Source organism: Anguilla anguilla, chromosome 5, assembly GCF_013347855.1.
Source record: "Anguilla anguilla isolate fAngAng1 chromosome 5, fAngAng1.pri, whole genome shotgun sequence".
Classification (NCBI taxonomy): Eukaryota; Metazoa; Chordata; class Actinopteri; order Anguilliformes; family Anguillidae; genus Anguilla; species Anguilla anguilla.
In genome coordinates, this window is record NC_049205.1 from 48,900,961 (window position 1) to 48,918,715 (window position 17,755).

The 17,755-nt window shown below is 41.2% G+C and overlaps 2 protein-coding genes across 4 annotated transcripts; both read right to left on the reverse strand.

Moving 5' to 3' along the window:
* Positions 1-60: 60 nt before the first annotated feature.
* On the reverse strand, positions 61-7,451 carry LOC118227024 (retinaldehyde-binding protein 1-like). 3 transcript variants are annotated; one of them, XR_004765143.1, is made up of 8 exons: positions 5,192-7,196; positions 4,448-4,576; positions 3,909-4,110; positions 2,833-3,011; positions 2,478-2,636; positions 2,250-2,360; positions 1,481-2,064; positions 61-1,373 (listed from the first exon to the last, which is right to left on the reverse strand). XR_004765143.1 is itself a non-coding variant. In XM_035417080.1 (8 exons), exons 2-8 carry the CDS (start codon positions 5,201-5,203, stop codon positions 1,918-1,920), a joined length of 939 nt encoding a protein of 312 aa, XP_035272971.1. In that variant the 5' UTR covers positions 5,204-5,233; positions 7,234-7,451; the 3' UTR covers positions 61-1,917. The 3 variants fall into 3 exon arrangements, 2 of the variants coding, with proteins under 2 accessions (XP_035272971.1, XP_035272970.1); XM_035417080.1 differs by adding an exon at positions 7,234-7,451 and having other exon boundaries at positions 61-2,064; positions 5,192-5,233; XM_035417079.1 differs by having other exon boundaries at positions 61-2,064.
* Positions 7,452-11,663: 4,212 nt separating this feature from the next.
* On the reverse strand, positions 11,664-17,755 carry pdia3 (protein disulfide isomerase family A, member 3). Its single transcript, XM_035419874.1, has 13 exons — positions 17,426-17,755; positions 15,047-15,125; positions 14,401-14,518; positions 14,178-14,285; positions 13,942-14,071; positions 13,739-13,855; positions 13,461-13,586; positions 13,198-13,380; positions 12,873-12,981; positions 12,635-12,763; positions 12,468-12,547; positions 12,281-12,338; positions 11,664-12,093 (listed from the first exon to the last, which is right to left on the reverse strand). The coding sequence occupies exons 1-13, from the start codon at positions 17,557-17,559 to the stop codon at positions 11,989-11,991; spliced, it is 1,476 nt and encodes a 491-aa protein (XP_035275765.1). The 5' UTR covers positions 17,560-17,755; the 3' UTR covers positions 11,664-11,988.

The window sequence follows — 17,755 nt, forward strand, 5'->3', positions numbered from 1 at the left end:
TTTGTGATTAATCTGAATCTGTTTGGGTGCCCAATTGGAAGTTTTCTGGTATAGTGTCTGTATATAGCCAATTTTAGGCTGTATATAATCATATAAAGAAATGATTTTCTTGAGATTAGTTGTAATTCATGAAGCTTATCTAATGAATGACAATTTCATCCGTACTGAGCCTTGGTGTGGTATGCAGTGAGCCTGAAGACTTTAATGTTACCAAGAAGCTCCACTGGTAATGAAGGAGGGTTGGAAACATGATCATGATATTTCCTGATCTTATTTTATGTGCAGTTTGAAATATATATTTTTCATTTAAAATTCTCATGCATTTAAAAATGTCAGTAACCCACTTATAACCTATAAGGAATTTGTGTTGAAGGTTGAATCATGGCAACAACAAAAAAACAAAGGCTTCAGGCTTTCGTACTAGAAAGGCATTTGGTCTGTTTTTATATGTAATTCTCATTTGTACATCTGAAAAAATAACCACAGAGCCCTCTGGTGGCCAAAATATGTGGAAACGACAGCCGAACTTGGTGAAAAGCGTTGCTCTACAGTGCATAAGTTAGTTCAAAACACCGTTGTTTTTCAGTCTGTTAAATAGTATAATGATTCATTGTATTTATGGGAAATTAACTGGCTTGCTAAATGAAGTAACAAAATGGAAATATCAAAACTTTACTGAAAGTGGCCCATCAAATATTTCTAGTCCATGTTGGCAGTGTTTTTTTTTTTATATAGGATGAATAATTACTCCAGTGGTTATGAGCACTAGAATTCACCTTATATATCCTGCTTTTAAAGCAGAATTAACCTCGCCTGGCCCACTGCCGTTCTACTCCCACTCACTCATACTATATGTAATCTGAGGAGGGTTGATACACCAGTGCTGTGATAGTTGTGCAATACAATATGCGATTTATGATGGGATAATGGAAAGGCCCCGCAGGTAACAAATCTACTGTTTCTGACTACAGCTTTAATTTAGGGAAATGAAATACTTTGTGATTAATTATTTAAGGTTGAATGTTCACTTTAAAGAAAAATGGTTCAATTGAAACAAATGAAATTCACCATTTACGAAGTACAGATAACCAGGTTTTATAAACATTTCATTGTAAACATTGTGTCTTTGTGACATCTTTTTGATATCACTCTTATAAGACTACAGAAAATACAACAGGGGTAATACTGCTTTTCAGTTATCAATAAAAAAGTCCTAAATTTTTTTGCCTTCATTTTGCATATTTCTACCTGCAGTGTAGCAGGAAGTGATGATTCAGGAGGCACTGGGCCTGTTACGGACAGGACTGCCACATTCCATCAAAACAAGCAGAGGGGGGAGGGGGATCAGTCAGAGGTGCACATTCAAAGCAAACCTACACAAGAACAGAGGAGTCCTAAATCAAGGATTGCTCAACATATCAGAACCAACCTGCAGTGAGACTTAACAGTTGGGAAAGAGGTCCCATGCAGTGTCACTTACCACGTTGAATTAATACTATTGGACAATATTGTGGAGGGATGAAGATATGTGGAATGCCTGCCCTCTTTCCTACAACCCAAGAGTCCCAGATCCAGGTCCCTTCTTTTCCTTCTTTGACTTTTTCCATGTTTATAGCCAGTTTTGGAGACACAGTGGAGCCTCTACTAAGGTTTGTCCAACTTTGTTATGTGAACACCTGCATGGCATAAATTAACCTCTTAAAACAACAAGGTATCTTGAATACTTACATAAGACATCATCTAAAATGTGAGCTCTTCAGCTTTGGTCCTGGGGAGCCCCAATCAAGCATATTCACAATCAGAGACCCTCCAGGACCAGGGTTGAGTGCTCCTGCTCTAAAAGTAACAATCTCCTATACATTGTTGTGTGTTTTTCCAGAGTCTATGAATCACAGCATTGTTTTGTGGGGATAGTGATTAGAGGGCGGTGTCCTCAGATCCAAATAGCTTTGAAGCCGCTGCCTTGCCGTCATAACTGGGGGCATTCCCGTCAAAATCAGACGGGAGGATATCGGCCTCGAACTCCTTAAAGTAGTTATCCAGCTCTTCGCCGTGAATGAATATCTAGAAACAAGGGCATATGAAAAGCTTATTTAATATGCCACCATGGCTAATTATGACAGGTGGTATGTCGTGCTCTGTGAACATTAAGGCATATCAATAAGTAGAATGTTGCTAAAAGGGCTAAATAGCATTCTCTCCAATGATGAGTTTGATAGTGGTAACTGCATCCATGTTCATACTCTCACCCTGTCCAGCAGTTTGCTCTTCATGAGGGGTTTGGCTGCGTTGAAGGTGGTAGTGAAGTACCAGGGCTGATGGATGAAATGGACTGCCTTGAAACGGGCTGGGAAGGAGTCCTGCTCACAAGAGAGAAACCACACGTCTCCTTTATTAGTCTCTACAGAGCTCAGGCAGGGTAAAAGCACCTGAAAAGATGTGTTGATGTAATGGCATGAGCAGTTCCGTGGTCTCACCTGCAGCATGTCCACCATTTTCTTGAGCTCAGTGGGTTTGATGCCAGAGGCCTGCTGCATGGTGAAGCCCTTGAAGTTCTCGATGATGCAGAAGCCATTGATCTGAGTCTCCTCGTTCTCTAGAAGCTTCTCGAGGATGACACAGTAAGCGCGCAGGATCTGCAGAACACAAAGGGTTGTGTGCAATATCACAAAGATTTGGCCATGTCTAGTGGGCACATGCATCTCTGCAATCCATGAGCCTTGACTCCTAGCAGCCATTATAAAACATAATGTATTTGTCGTTGTTGTGCTCAATGTGATTTGTTTTCAAGCATGAACAGAGACTCCTAAAGCTTTATGTCGGGCCCCCCACCTCATCGAAGGTGATCTCCTCATAGTCCCAGTTTTCGATGTTGAAGAGCAGCACCACACGGCCGTGCTTGTCCCTGGTTGGTAGGATGCCAGGGTAGCCAGCCTCGATGGTGCTGCGCACAGCTTCTGGGGTCAGGTTTTCAAACAGCTCGGGATACTGCTGCCTGAAGCGCACATAACCTGCAGGGGGGTGGGGCGGTACAGTGACCACAGCGATGGACGGGTCATGGGGGGACCTCAGTGAGACCCCCCCAAAAAAGCCTAACTGTAGTATTTAGGCCAGTCTGTTACATTACTGCAGTGCGTTTTGCATGGTGGACAAGCACAATGGCACCCCTGTCTCCCTTGTTTTCCAGCCTGTTGCTATTCAGTGTTGTGGCCTTCCACAAGGACCAATTAGCTGCCGGCGTGAGCGTGTTTTCACATGCCGTTCCCCTTTCTCCATTGAGGTCCCACTTTCATGTTGGCAAAGCTCACTGATGTGAACAAGTCTATCTGTCATATTTTTCCCCGGAACTGAGCGTAAATGCATGAGGTTCCAGTAGCTCCTGTGATTTGAGTTTTTGTAGGAGCCCCGGGCGATCAAAGCATACCCCGTTCCTCTGCTTCCCCCAACGCCCCTGTCAGGCCGTCACAAACATAACCTGCCCTATTTGTCTACAAAGAGCTTCTTTGTTGTCAACACAATGTCCAACACTCAAGAGTTTTTAAAAAGCCCCAATTAATGAGCAACACTTTTTTTCTCATTTCCATGAGATGGGCAGGATGTAAGAATACAAAACAGAAGACAAAAAGAGATTATTTTGTATGTTACACAATTGCCCCTGAATCACACACAAGGCATGGCAAAGACCTTTCAGGAGTATGCTTATTGCATGGTGAAGACCAACCACAATTTTTTCCTGGAGAGGAAACCATCCTTATATAAAAACCGTTCAATCTGGGTATTTCCGGGAAAAAAAGATGCAATTACATGAATCTGTTCAATATAATATTTTTATAATGTTAGTGGTTTCGGTCAATGACATTGGTTGGCTATTCGTGTAAACAAATTAGGCTATAGTGGGTGGTACGTACCCTTCATGAGCTCATAGGACCTGTTCACGTCGTTTTTTCGGGCGCGGATGAACCTCAGGAGCAGAGAGTCGGGTTTGTCCCCAAACGTATCGTGCACGCCTTTCGTCAGCTCATCAATGTCCGCGTTTTCTTTGATTATGGTGCGCAGCTCCTTTACGGCGGACACGCGTTTCTCGTCAGTCTCGTTAAGCTCGTCCTTCGCCTGCAGTTGGCAACAGGCAAAGACTGTCAGGTGTCGATGTCGGAAGAAAAGAAGCATATCCGAGTTGTACAGAGTGGCACAGGGTAACGTAATAAAGATTGAGAATAATCTGACATAATAGGATGAAAATCTAAGTAAGATAAAATATTATTTAAATGATAAAAAAGCCAACGTTATTACTCATACTGATAATATCTAAACGCTAACCTTTTGTAAAATTATTGCATATATGCTTCACTTTTTATTACTGTTAATTCCAATTAACAGTAGTTTAACATCTTTCAACATAATACATAATAGAATGAGCGCATCTATGCAGTGCAGAAACAGCATATACCTTCTGCACAGTGTGGTCTGGCAGCTTGGCACAGGGCCCGAACACAGGCCCATGGTCCTTCACAGTGAGATGCTCCAGCTTGCCCCGAAGGGCCTGCTCCTCCTCTGACACCATACGGAACGTTCCGGTCTGGGCAGAAACAGACAGCCAGACCCATGAGAAGTTCAGGAGCGCTAATGAGCAAATGTCTTGCCAGAATGAAAATCATCACAGCCGAAAAATAACCTAATTCCTAGGCTGGGCCAGAGGCTGGGGCCTCTTTTCATGCAGATCAATGAGTTCCACGCTGAGAGACCTCTAATCTCACTCACATGAGTTTGAGAAAGCAAGGTTAAACCCTCTCCGAAAAATGAGATTAGGAGGTAATTCTTGTGACTTCATCGTACACCTAACAATAACATCAAAGCTAAAAAACAAGATTTGTGTGCCATGGAAAATTGAGTTGTGACCAGCAATATTTAGAAGCATGGACACATGCATTATTCTAGCAAATAACTAATCTACCTTAGAAGTAAACAGTTGGGTTGTGGGTTCACAGAAGGTTCAAATGAGCAGGACCAAACCCATCAACTCAAATTATTTGTACCTTCTTTTACATTTTATAGCATTATATGCAGTGTCTTCCCTTACAAAGACTTTACAATGTAATTGTCATACCATATGTCATTTATTTGCTTTACTGTTCACATTTTCATATATTCATAAACAAGTAAGAGTTTGTAAAATATAGAAATATTTACTTACAACAGCAGCCATTTCTTCAGATTCTTACTACAGCTTCACAAACTGTGGTAGCAATGAAGAGAGCAGTTACTTTGTACAAAACAGTTTGGCTATTGTAAGCGTAATAGTCTTGCTTTTGTTTTAGATTTATCACATATCCAACACAGAGGAGTCCATGATAAAAACAAGCATGAGTCTTCATATTCTATGGTCATGAGTTCAGCTTTGTCTAAATCGTGTTAAAGGGATCCTCTCTGATGTTCATGGGTAATGAGAGTGTCTTTAAAAAACAATTTATCACATTCACTTGTCAAACATGAATGTTGTATGTTGACTGTAATGACAACTTCTACAGACAAAGTTACTATAAACTGGCACAGAGGGCCTACCAGTCATATGGTATGAAGCTTAAATGTGTTGTTTTCTAATTATTTCAATTTAATTAAACTATTAATGAAAGTTTTGCCCATGACAATTCTTATTTTCTTGTGCTAGAATGACACAAAATTATATGAAAAAGCATTATACTGGACTCATTCAAATGATTCATTCAAAATCTTCAGAGTGCTTCAGAGGAGCATTCATCACCAATTAATCAATCAATCAATCGAACCATTTGTATTTTGTATCGTGGGTTTAACAATACGGCTGTCACACAATTGTTTAAAGTGGATATTTTCCCTAGATAACAAAAAGTTTTGCCTTGTTTTAATCCAGTTACACAAATCCCCTCTGATCTTTATGATCTACAGAGACTGGACCAGGTTTTTACGTTGAGCTAATTTTGATTCACCAGCCTTAAAAGCCTTTCACTTGAGCACAGTGTTTGTCCCCTACAAACTGGGCATGTGATACCATAGCACCCTGCAGATGTAGCCACTAGACCATACTACCCCTTCAAAGATGTAGCATGGAAGATAAGGCACGCCTCCATATAGGCAGTACGCTTCAAATCATAGTGCATCAAGGACAGCAGTATGCCAACAATTCACATGTCCAGTGCTGTACTGTCTCTGTGCTCCTGGTGCCTATGTGACTTTTTTTCATCAGCATCATGACAAAACACAAGCCTTCTCAGCTGGAAATCAAACAGCTTTGATAACACCACTAAGAAGCAGCTAACAGTACTAAGCACAGGATATATCTGAAAGCACCATCCTTTATACACTGTTATGTTCCTAGTAAAATCCACAAGTCATGACAGCTCCAAACATTGTGCACAGAGTACGGTTCAGAGTGATTCTGAACATTCATTTTATTCTACACTAAGTACTTCTACACTTATTCTACACTGAGACAGTAAGGGTGAAGAGTGCTTCTAATTGAACACATTGTAGTGAGCTCCAGGTGTCTGTATAAGGTCACTAATAGAATATATTTATTAGTTAAGCATTCAATCACTAATTGCTCACTACTGGGTATAAACTCACAGCACCTGTTCTTAGATTAGGATGCGCTTGTATTAACATATGTTTCCAGTTCCATTATTTTAAGCAGCATGTGATTAAACCTTGTGAGGCTTTTATAGTGTGATTACTAATGCCAGGCAGTCAAACCGTTATGTCTACAACAGGGTTATGCAATCTTGTCCAAAAAAAGGGCCAGTATGGGTGCAGGTTTTTGTATTAGCCTAGCACTACAACACCTCATTTAACTGTTTAACTAATCACAGTCTTCAATCAAGACCTTGATAAGTAGAATCAGGTATGTTAGTTCTGGGCTAAAACAAAAACTCCACACTGACTTTCAGATAAGTTTTGACACCCCTGGTATATAATTGAACTGAACAGTAGAGATAAAAAAAGGGTACAATATACAGTCACATCCGTGCAGACATGGACAAACATTTATACCTCCATCAGTTTGCGCTAGCTATGAATGTAATGTACATTCTATGTACAATTTTTAAAACAAAGATTTTTTTCTAAATCACTTTGCCTAGATATTATGAACCAATAAAAAACTTTGCTTCTTACTTTGACTAACAAGAACATCCGATCTAAACACTATAGCCTCATAAATGTAGGTGTGTTGAAGCTGAGCAGCCCGAGGTCGGTCCTTACCTTGTTGGAGACCTCTGGTTACTGTGCTGGCCAGGAGGGTGCGAGAGAGGGAGGATGATTGACAGGCAGTGGGGAAAACACTGCAGAGCTTGAGAGGGGAAGAAAGGACCTGTGCGGTTTTGGAGCAGCCAGGCAAAATGATTTGTAGTGCACCCCCACTGTGGGATAAGCCCGTCACACAGTATTACTCAGAGCAGACTTTTCATCTAATCAACATAAAAATGGTAGACAGGAGAGATGAAGGGGAGGAGGGAAGCCAGAATTAACCTTGACCAATAGCAGAGCAGCTGATGACATAGTTCTAAAGGGGGCATCAAATAGGAAGCTGGCAATTGGAGGTAAGGGGTAGTTTGCTATCTGTGTATTAAGCATGTGATTCCTGTTACTGTACTTTTGTTTTGCTCTTTCAGTGTGAATAATGGAGGGGGGAGACCCTTTCAATTCTAGTTACTATACACCTCTCACACCCGGAGGGATGTTCGATAAACCGCAGTGCTGATCTGGAGAAGATCTCTCTTTTATATAATTAAAGGGGAAAGAGAATGGCTGTGATAAGTGACTGAGTGAGGGTGAAAGTCTCACTGTATGATTGTGTCTGTCTCATAGTATGATTGTATTTGTCTCGTAGTGTGATTGTATTTTCCCTCTTACAGTTGGGCTCACAGGCTAGCAGATAACCAATAGAGAGCAACACCTTTTATCTTGGTTGCGCCTGGCACCACGTTAACTCGACACATTTATCACCGTTTCAGCCAAGAGCAGCAATAGCAATTAAGGATATGAACAGATGAGGGCTTAATCCGCTCAGTGAGGGGTTCTCTGATGAAAGTAGCAGCAGTGGCAGCACAACCACAATGCTTGGCTCTGTGCTTGTAGGGCCACCCTGATCTGATTTTACAGATGTCCGGAAGACAGAGGTCGACATGACACGAAAACATGAGTTGCTACTTTTGTCTGCCAAATTTCAATTGACAGTGTGTGCTTTGTGCCTGTAAATATTCAATTCTTAACACACACGAATAATGCAAGCTTTCACTGCCTAGGACAGTCGGTTGAGTGTGTCCTATGATGTCATACGTGATCAAAATGCTCTTTGCCTGATTACCAGTCATGGGTTCCATATTTAATGTAACAAAAACAATGAGCTGTGAATTGGAGCATACAAATGTCCTTATCTCCTCACAGCAGCTTGCAGTGAGCGGTTATTATCAAATATGGTGACCCGCATCACCCTCTCCATTAATTTAATGCACTCATATACAGCGAGGACATCTACTTTTTCGAGTCAAACTGACGAGCGGAAGATGGCCTGATTCTGGCCATCTTACGCCTGCTCGCCCTGGTGAGGGAAAATGAGTGCACCAGTTGCCACCGAGATGCCAGTCTTCTCCCTCGACGAGAAGCAGTTAATGAGGTCTGTGGAATGGGGGCAGGGTGAGTCCCCCCAAGCTTCTGCTGCTCTGTTGAACCCAGACAAATGGCCCTTGCCCTCCTCCAAAAGATCTCCAGTAATGACCCTGGCTTCCAGGATACATGGCATTACGCTTCCACCAAACACTCTCATTAGTGCTCACTTGTCTTTATGGCTTTTTTTCTCCCATGGCGACAGAGAAGTCCAGTGTTGACCAGAAAAAGAGATCAATCGTTCAGCCATTTGCAAGATGTAGCTCCTACCAAAAACGTGAGATCTATCCGCTAACTCCAAAGTTATATTAACTTTCCCACCTGAATTACCTTGCTCTGCATTCCTGCCAGACTATGAACATCTGCCGTGGTTTTGTATATAAGAAACTGTTCTAAACATATATACATGACTCGGATAGAGGAGGATATCACTTTTTGTAAGATTATCGAAACAGTATAGAACTTGCGCCAGTGACAATTCATGGGAGTATCAGAGTATGTCTTGTCACTCATTGATAGAATGGAATACCAATACTAAGGAATGTTACACTAAAGGCAAACAGATCATTTTATGCATAAACTCGAATATAAAGTAGATAAAACAGTGCCGACTGTGATCTGTTAAAGTTTCAGGCAGGGAAAACTGACATTTAGTTTCCACTGCTGGTTAGCCAGTGCCAAGTACTGTGCCAAAAAACTTCAGAAAAATCATTGGGAGGAAGTAGGCCTAGTTTGAAAACAGAAACGATTTCTCCCTGTGCAAAGCTGATATTATCTACAGTAGAACAGAGGTGGATTCAGTCATGGCTCCAGGGTGACTACAATGCACAATCCTCATTGTTATATTGCCTGCCCAGCAAAGAACAGAACACACAGCATATTCATACACTTGTTTCATGTACAATGCTATATAGATGTGATGGTAGTATGCAGGTACTGTGGTTCTAGTATCGAATAGGAGCTTGTGAAATTATATTCCACCCAACATACCATTCTACTGAATTGATGGGATATAATAAATTTGCAGGTTATGTAAACATACAGTGTAAAAATGTTGTCCAATGGGAACAGCCCAGATTAATGCTGTAAAACTTAATGGTAAAAAATATCTCATTCTATGACAAAGAAACAAATGGCAGATTTAGTACAGATAATAGCCCCTAAGGATTGAGGAACGGAACTGATCAATTGATTCATCAGAGTCAATTCATTCATACAGTGGTTGCCAATCCTGTTCCTGGATATCCAGTAGGTTTTCACTCAAACCCGAACACCTCATTCAACAACTATAGATTTCCTGGAGCAGGCTAATCAGTAGAATTCGATGTGCCAAATTACAGTTGAAATGAAGACCTACAGCAGTGATCTTCCTTCCTGGTGCTGGTCGGTCACAGGGTCTCCTGGTTTCTGTTTTTACTTGCCACTTAATTATTCAATTAAAGCAGTCAGTTACACAATTTACTCCCCTCTCCTGGTTTCTGGGGTCTGAATTACTTGCTGATATTAAGGTGAGAAAAAAAAACTCCAGCAGACCCTATGGCTCCCCAGGATCAGGAATGAAGATCACTGACCTACAGGAAAGTATATCTTCAGGAACAGGCTTGGGAAGGCAGGCTTGGGAACCACTGCTCTATCAGTCACCACTTCCCCCTGGTGGCACAAAACTGACACTGCATAGAGCCAAAAAAAGACAAAAGAATGAAAGAAACAGCTACTAGCCCAGGAAATATTGCATTATGGTAAGACTAACAGACTGTTTCCATAACAAGCTTGGGAACAGCAGGGCATTGAGGCAGGAAAACAAGAGGAGCCTTGTTAAGCACTGGGGACGCCATGGGGAATTACTCAGTCTAAACCCTTCTAAATACGACCTCAAAAGTCTTTTAATTAAAATTTAACTTTTTTTTTTGTAGTGGAGCAGAGCTTTTTTTTGTTTGTTTCTTTTCTTTTCTTTTTTCTTTATTTTTTTTAAGGAACTCATTTCTGGTTTTATTTTACTGGTAGACAACTATCCAAAATACAAAGGTCAGTCAAACTTCAGTATTGATTATTATCCCAGAACACACAAACATGGAAAACCCGATGTCAGTCTTCAAACTTTTAAAAATAAGTGTAATGCTACTCCTTTCATCTAAAAACAGAAGTGCTGACATGCATTTAAAAGGTAGGATACTAATGCTGATCTCAATTATAATTATAAACTGATGAAAAATAGACTAGATACAGAAATATATCCATATGCATTTTATCAGCATAAAAGCTAAAACATGCAGCATCCTCTTCCTACCTTAATCTGGAGCACATATACAGGCGTGAACCATCTTTACAGTGGAAGGTACCCAAAACCAATCAACATTCTGTACATAGTTACAGCTCTCCTTTCCTTTTAACCATGACATTTCAGCAGTGACGCACATCAGCAATTTATAATTCACAATTCTAATTTTAATTTTTATACTTCTTAGCAGTGATATTCATAGCACCCGGTTCAAATGTCTTTGTATTTTTTGGTTATATGTTTGTAAAATTAATACAAATAAGCTGCAGTGTGTGGTGGACATTTTTCAGTGATACTCACTGTTTGGGTTGAACCAAACGACTACAATAATTATGACTATGGATCAGAGAATGTGGCTAGGCGTCAGGTGGTGCCCAGCATAACTGGCCACAGAATAGTGTGTGTTTGTTTCAAATGGCTGGATATCCTCTGCCTGATAGCTCAACAGACTCCTCTGGTCGCTATGATACCTACAGGCCGCCCTTGCCAGCTGCAGTACAATGAGTACGCCGGGCAAACAAGGCAGTGAAAAAGAGGTCTTTTTCCCCCTTATAAACCAAACCAGTATGATCCCTTCAAAACACAATGTGCTTCATTTACACAAATGGCAGGGCACACACAATGCATAGAGCACTACACGAAGTAAACCAGCTGGTTTAAGGGCCTTTATTTCTTCAAATTCCTCCAAATGTACAAAACAAAATTGTGGTACAAAAAAAAAAATCAATCAAAAATAAAACGAAATAGAAATGGTACACCACGCAATCACCCCCCGCTACCCCATTAAACAACATGATCTGTAACTGGAATGGGTCCCATAAAATATAAGTGCATCTATTCGAGGGACAGAAAAGGGGGGAAAATAACTGAAATTCTCAAGTGTTCCCCCTCAAGCCATTTACCATTGATGGCCTCGGGCCATCACGACCTTCTGCCCACCGTAATCCCAGGGCAGCTAGTCCGAAACAGGGGCGTCATGAGTCGGACCAGATCGCTCTGCAGTACACTAAAGATTGGAATTTTATTTAACGCTCCTTTAAGGTTCCTTCCAAGAGTGCGCCAACTGAGGGGCTTTACAACTCCGACTTCTTTTTGGACTTTTTCTCCTCGATGACGACGGGGGGATGCGCCGCCTCTTTCTTCAGGTAGGAGATGAAGTCGCTGACCTCCCGGCCTCCCTGCAAACAATCCAACAGTTCAGTGGCTGTGGCATTATGCTAACACTGTACTACTCTGGATTTAACATGACGGCCTCCATAGACGCTCGTAAAGCTACGTAAACGGGTTTGCCCCGGGGCCATACACTGACGACAGTTAGCCACGCGGTATGGATTTGTCTGCGTGCAAACTTGACAACCCACAAACCTCATATCTCTTTGGACTCTGCTTCTTGCCAGCGGGAGAGAAGTAGATTGTGGGGAACCTGAAATGAGTCAGGGAATACAATCACAATAGTGCATTTACTACACACAATGGATCTGCCTTAGAAGCCAATCATGTGGGAAAGAGTTGGACTTCACCAACACCCCCCCATTTCAATTGAGTTTCTTACCCTCTGACTTCATATGGTGAGGGAACGTCATTGGCTGTGGCGTCCATTTTAGCAATGACGATGTTGGGATCGTCCATAAGCTGAGAGAGGAAGAGCAAGGTTCATATTTAAAATACACACAGCAGCAGAATAAATGACAGCACTGGCAAACTGTACAAATTTCTCACCTTCTCTCCAAGTTCCTTGTATTTGGGCTCCAAGCTCTTGCAATGGCCGCACCACGGGGCGTAGAACTCAATCAGAACATCCTTGCTGTCATCGTTCACAATTTCGTCAAAGTTCTCAGCCACCAGAACCTGTAGTGTGTGTTGGGAAAAGGCCATTACATGAATGCTGACAACACATTCCATCTTTCCTGTGGTTATGATTCAAACATTTTTCCCACTTCTGAATCGACAACATCACCTTGACTGGCCCATCATTGCTTTCAGGGATGGGCTCAGACTTGAGATAGCGCTTCAGCTTCCCGTCAAAGTAATCCTGCAGGAATCGCTCCAGCGCTTTGCCATCTCGCCTGCATGACAGAAGTACACGTGTATCAATAAAGCGCAGAAACACAATTTTTTATTGTGTGTAAACATCCTTGTCTAGCTTCCCCATCAGTGAAATTCACACCATCTGAAAAGGTTCATAACATCGCAGATTTTGAGTACTCGTAGCAATGTACTGAACATAAAGTGGAGGACAAGAGTTTCACCAAAGTGAACAAACCCAGGAAAGGGACACTCACGAGAACTCCTCCTGCATGACGTATTTGTCTCCCTTGGAAGTCCGGATGCCGACGACTGGCACCTCCCCAGAGCTCCCGTCTAACCCAAGTTCTGAAAGATCATGGCTAAAGCTGTTCTTACTAGCCACCGCAAAGGCCAGGTTCTTTCCCTGATCCAGAAAGCTCTTGGCCACCTTCATCACCCTGAAGAAAAATGACAGCACTTGTCAAAATGAAGTACAAATGTCAAAATAAATTATTTTCCTTATTGTCAAAGACCTTACCTGTTCCTCCAGTAGTTTGAGCCTTTAGGGTTCTTCTCATAGTCCACATCATAGTAGGCCACCAGCAGATCTTTACCCTTCAGGTGGTCCTTGTTGTCCTCAGTCATGTGGGCACACATTCCAAAGCTGAAATGGGGAATTGACCAAGCATTCAAAAAAAAAATTGTAGGACTGGAAATCTAAATATAATTGTTGATAATGTTCCAAGATTGTAATGCAACTTGTATACATAAGGATATTTTTTAAAAACTACATAAGCAACCAAAACCAAATCTCACATATTATCCTGGATGAATTTCTTGATCTTTCCACTGGTGGTCTTGTCCTCACTAAACTGCACACTGCTCTCCTCAAATTTGTTGCTGAGGCGTGGTGGCCGGAACAGAATAATTCCTCTGTAATGAAGATTTAAAAGATCAGGTCAGGAGAACAGCTGTAGCATATGTATGCATTGAAGTGCATCTGTGAGTGTGTGACCTACTCTCCCTCGATGTCGTGTTTCTTCAGAAGCTCCTCAGCGTTGGTGTGTGCGAAACGGTAAGACTCTCTCAGGGAATTGGCAGACTTCAGGAACTCTGCCTGGGCTGAGCTTCCGCCATCAGCAAAGAACCCTGCGGAAGGGAACAGACCAATGAGAAATTCCGGCCGCTTGGTGAATCACGGAATACCCACACACGTCACTCAAGATATTCACTAAGTTATTAAAAAATGACTTGCCTACAATACTGGCATCGCGGTCTCCAACAAACTTCTCAAATTCAGCCACAGTCTTGATTTCCACAGAGGCGGGACCGGCCTGCTTCTTCAGATGGCTCACAATCCCGTCTACAGACAGGGGACACACAAGTCTATCAGCCACAAGTGGAAATGGAGGAATGGATGAAGGTCAAACAATTAAAGAATACTCTTTTTATTAAAGACTACTGAATTTTGGAAATACCGGCAGTTCGGGGGCCATCGTAGCCCCCGGAGTCTTCTCCATCTCTGAAAATTTTCAGGGTTGGGTACCCACTCACTCCATATTTGCTGCACACATTTGAATTGGCGGTACAGTCAACCTAGAGCCATAAACAAAGTTTTGGTTAATTTCTAAAACTCAAAATTCTAATTTGATATTAGTGTGATTTCAACAAGCTTTTCTTTTTCTTAATTATGGTTTTCATGTTTAGAGGGATTATTTACCCACATTATGTCAGAAATAGCTATGCATGCCACGAAGAATAAAAGTCCCATATTCACCTTGTGCTACATTGCAAATGATTACATAGAGGTAAATAAAATTTTACTAATCAAATTTAAGGACTGAGGTGAATTAGTAGGCTTCTAATTGGTGAAAGTGTGGTCATATTGCCACACTTTCATGAAGTCTTATTAAAGGGTAAGTCAGAACTAACATACACAATACATTCCCAATCCTGGATGTAGACCAATTAGGCTACTCCAAATGTATTAGGCAATGCATCGAACGAGCACTTCTCTGAACAAGCACAAGCTATTGACATCACCTTAAAATGACGTCATACAATACTTAATCCAAAATCATTTTAGCATTTATATGCGACATTCTAACCTGGACATGGACTTACCTTTGCCAGTGACACTATGCCTTTCAAGCGTGTGGCAGCCGACTCATACTCTGGAGCTAGACGTTTACAGTGGCCACACCTACAAGACACAGAAAATATTTCAACTCTCCCACCCTCCAAAATATAAGAAGCACTGAGTGAGAGAGACGACCACCACACACACACATACACACACACAAACCTTGTGCAAACTAAGCTTGGGCTGAAATTAAGCAATGCTCTGGTTGGTTACTCAGGTCAAATAATCTCTTCGTTTCAGCCAAAATGTGGGTTTATTTGCAAAGTGGTTGGCTGTTTGCTTTCCTTGTATTGGGAAGAAAGTCAGTATGTTAGCTTCAGAAAAGCTTAGATGGTTAACAAAATATCTTGAATGTCCAGAAATTTGATTTAAAAAATTAGTTTTACTGTACAATTTAAGATAACTGTCCGTAGTATGCTACATGATGTCTTAATCTCAGTATTTCTGTGCTTGACTGTTCTGGGGGAGAAATTTAAATTGACAGCAACTATGACAAGATACTATATGATTATACAAAAAAAAAACGTTTTGTAAAATAATCAGGTCTGAATAGTGAAATATACAGTATATGCCAGTCTGACTGGCTATAAATCCAGTATGTGTCAGGTGGCAAAGGACATTTTAAATGTTTGACTTGATAGGGTGGTCAGTTCCATTTCAATTCAGATAGGGTGGTCAGATCCATTTCAATTCAGATAATGCCGTCAAGTGCAAAATAATTAATCAAACACTCTCATAAGGGTATGGAAATATTATAACCATCTTATACACAATGGACTTCATATGATGCTAAATGACTGCCATAATGCTTAACATGATACACTTCATAAGCTAATGACAGTTTGCTATAGCTAGGAGATAATGTTTATGGATTATTATGGTAAGGTTTATGTAATTTTTAGTGGTAAGAAAGGTGTTACGGAGATCCTCTTCAACTGAAGCACAACAGTTGTCTGCAATAGAAAAGCTATATTTCAATTTCCCTACAACTCTTAAAACATTTCTGAAAAACCCAGGAATTCACAGTGTGTGTCCTGGGACTAAGGAGAGAAACTGCGTGCTTCCTGGAGACGAAACACTTTCACTCTTATAATGAAACTAAAAGAAGCAGGAGGGCGGACCGCATATCGCATAAACGATACTGTTCCGAATGTATTTCTCTTAACTAACTGAAATTAAAGACAAGGCATATAATACTGTCACGGTCTACCATAAAATGCAGAAGTGACAATAATATTACTTCTGAAAGAATTCCTCTCAATCTCCAGAAAGACTGGTTTTTCAGATCTGTTGAACCAGGCAGCTTCTGATGGCAACCAATCATATGTGGACAGCACACTTAACTAGCGAATCACAACATGACAACAACTTGGCCAAACCCCTTACTTCCTTAGCAACCTTGGCGAGCCAAAATCTAACCTGCGAGATGACGTTCACGTTTTGAAGTTATATAGTGCACACTATCTATGGCTCTGGTGCACACGACAATGACATTGACGTTTTAAAACGGCGATGTAACTATAGAAAACCAATATACTTCCATCAACACGGCTCCGTGCAAAGCGAAGAGTCCCTAATTTATTTCTAACGTTAGCTAGGACTTGGGTGAGAGTTAGCTATTGATGAATTAATTTCACCGCATTTAGATGGACTAGTCTGCAGCCAATGCAACGAACTTGCAAGGTATCAAAGTAGACGAGGGAACTAATATGCTGTAACGTTTCTCCAGTTTATTAGCTCTCCATAAGTAGCCGGGCTATTTCTATTGACCAACCTGTACCTTTGCTTGCCAGCTAAAAATTATATGGGGGCGGCGACCTACCGTTAGTAAAGTTAGCCAACTGATTTTCATCTCAATCAAATAAAACAGGCATTGATTCATTGCTAGAATATAGAAAGCCGACGTTTATATCATGAACGCCTAATTAGTTCGTCGTGACGAATTAGCTGGCTACACTGCAATGATAATGTGTAGCTAGCTATATAGCTAGCTAACGTACCGGAACTCATGTGCTAACATTAAGTTAGCTAACGTTAGCCAGCTAGTCCAGTCTGAAAGATGACTCGGTAGTCATAGACGCATTAACTAGACGGCGGCCCGGGATCCATGTAATGCGACCGTGTTCGTAAATTTACGATCACTTTTATAAACTCAAATAGCTTAGACTACGTTCATGGTTTGGTTTCCTAACTAAGCTAGAAAAGTTGGCCTGCCTATAAATGTCTACGCGCTTGCTAATGTTACTGGCAACGTTAGCTAATGCAATCAGCTACCGAGTTAGTGGGTCATTATTCTTACAGCGAACTGTTAATCGGCCATGTATCAATCTAGCTAGCAAGAAAACAATATGAATAGTTACCATGGTGCGAAGAATTCCACGAGAATAAGTTCATGGCCGCCAATTTTGCTGTCAAAGTCGTCATCCGTAAACTCCAGCACATCACTGGCCCATGCAGCCCCGGTGAGAACAGCTAAGAAAAGCAATTTAAACATTGCTCGTGGTGACTAGGCTAGCTACACGCAAACTATAAAAATTACAACAATATGAAAGGAGTAAAAAATGAAAATGTATGCTGCCACTTATTTCTGCACTCCTCTGTGTTCATACAGCGAGAGTTACAATTCACACAGGCCCGATGTGGCGCTAACAATGATCGCACAAGGAAAGGGAGGTTTTTGTAATGAAAAG

Bases quoted from the DNA above. Each gene is read 5' to 3' on its own strand.
- LOC118227024 (XM_035417080.1), bottom strand. The intron at 3,012-3,908 runs GTACGTACCACC...ACCCCCCTGCAG, and splicing joins GTCCTATGAGCTCATGAAGG to GTTATGTGCGCTTCAGGCAG. The intron at 2,361-2,477 runs GTGAGACCACGG...TCTTGTGAGCAG, and splicing joins AAATGGTGGACATGCTGCAG to GACTCCTTCCCAGCCCGTTT.
- pdia3 (XM_035419874.1), bottom strand. From the start codon at position 17,559: ATGTTTAAATTGCTTTTCTTAGCTGTTCTCACCGGGGCTGCATGGGCC. The intron at 14,072-14,177 runs GCAAGTCATTTT...TCCCTTCCGCAG, and splicing joins CCGCGATGCCAGTATTGTAG to GGTTCTTTGCTGATGGCGGA. The intron at 12,764-12,872 runs GTGATGTTGTCG...CACACACTACAG, and splicing joins GCAATGATGGGCCAGTCAAG to GTTCTGGTGGCTGAGAACTT.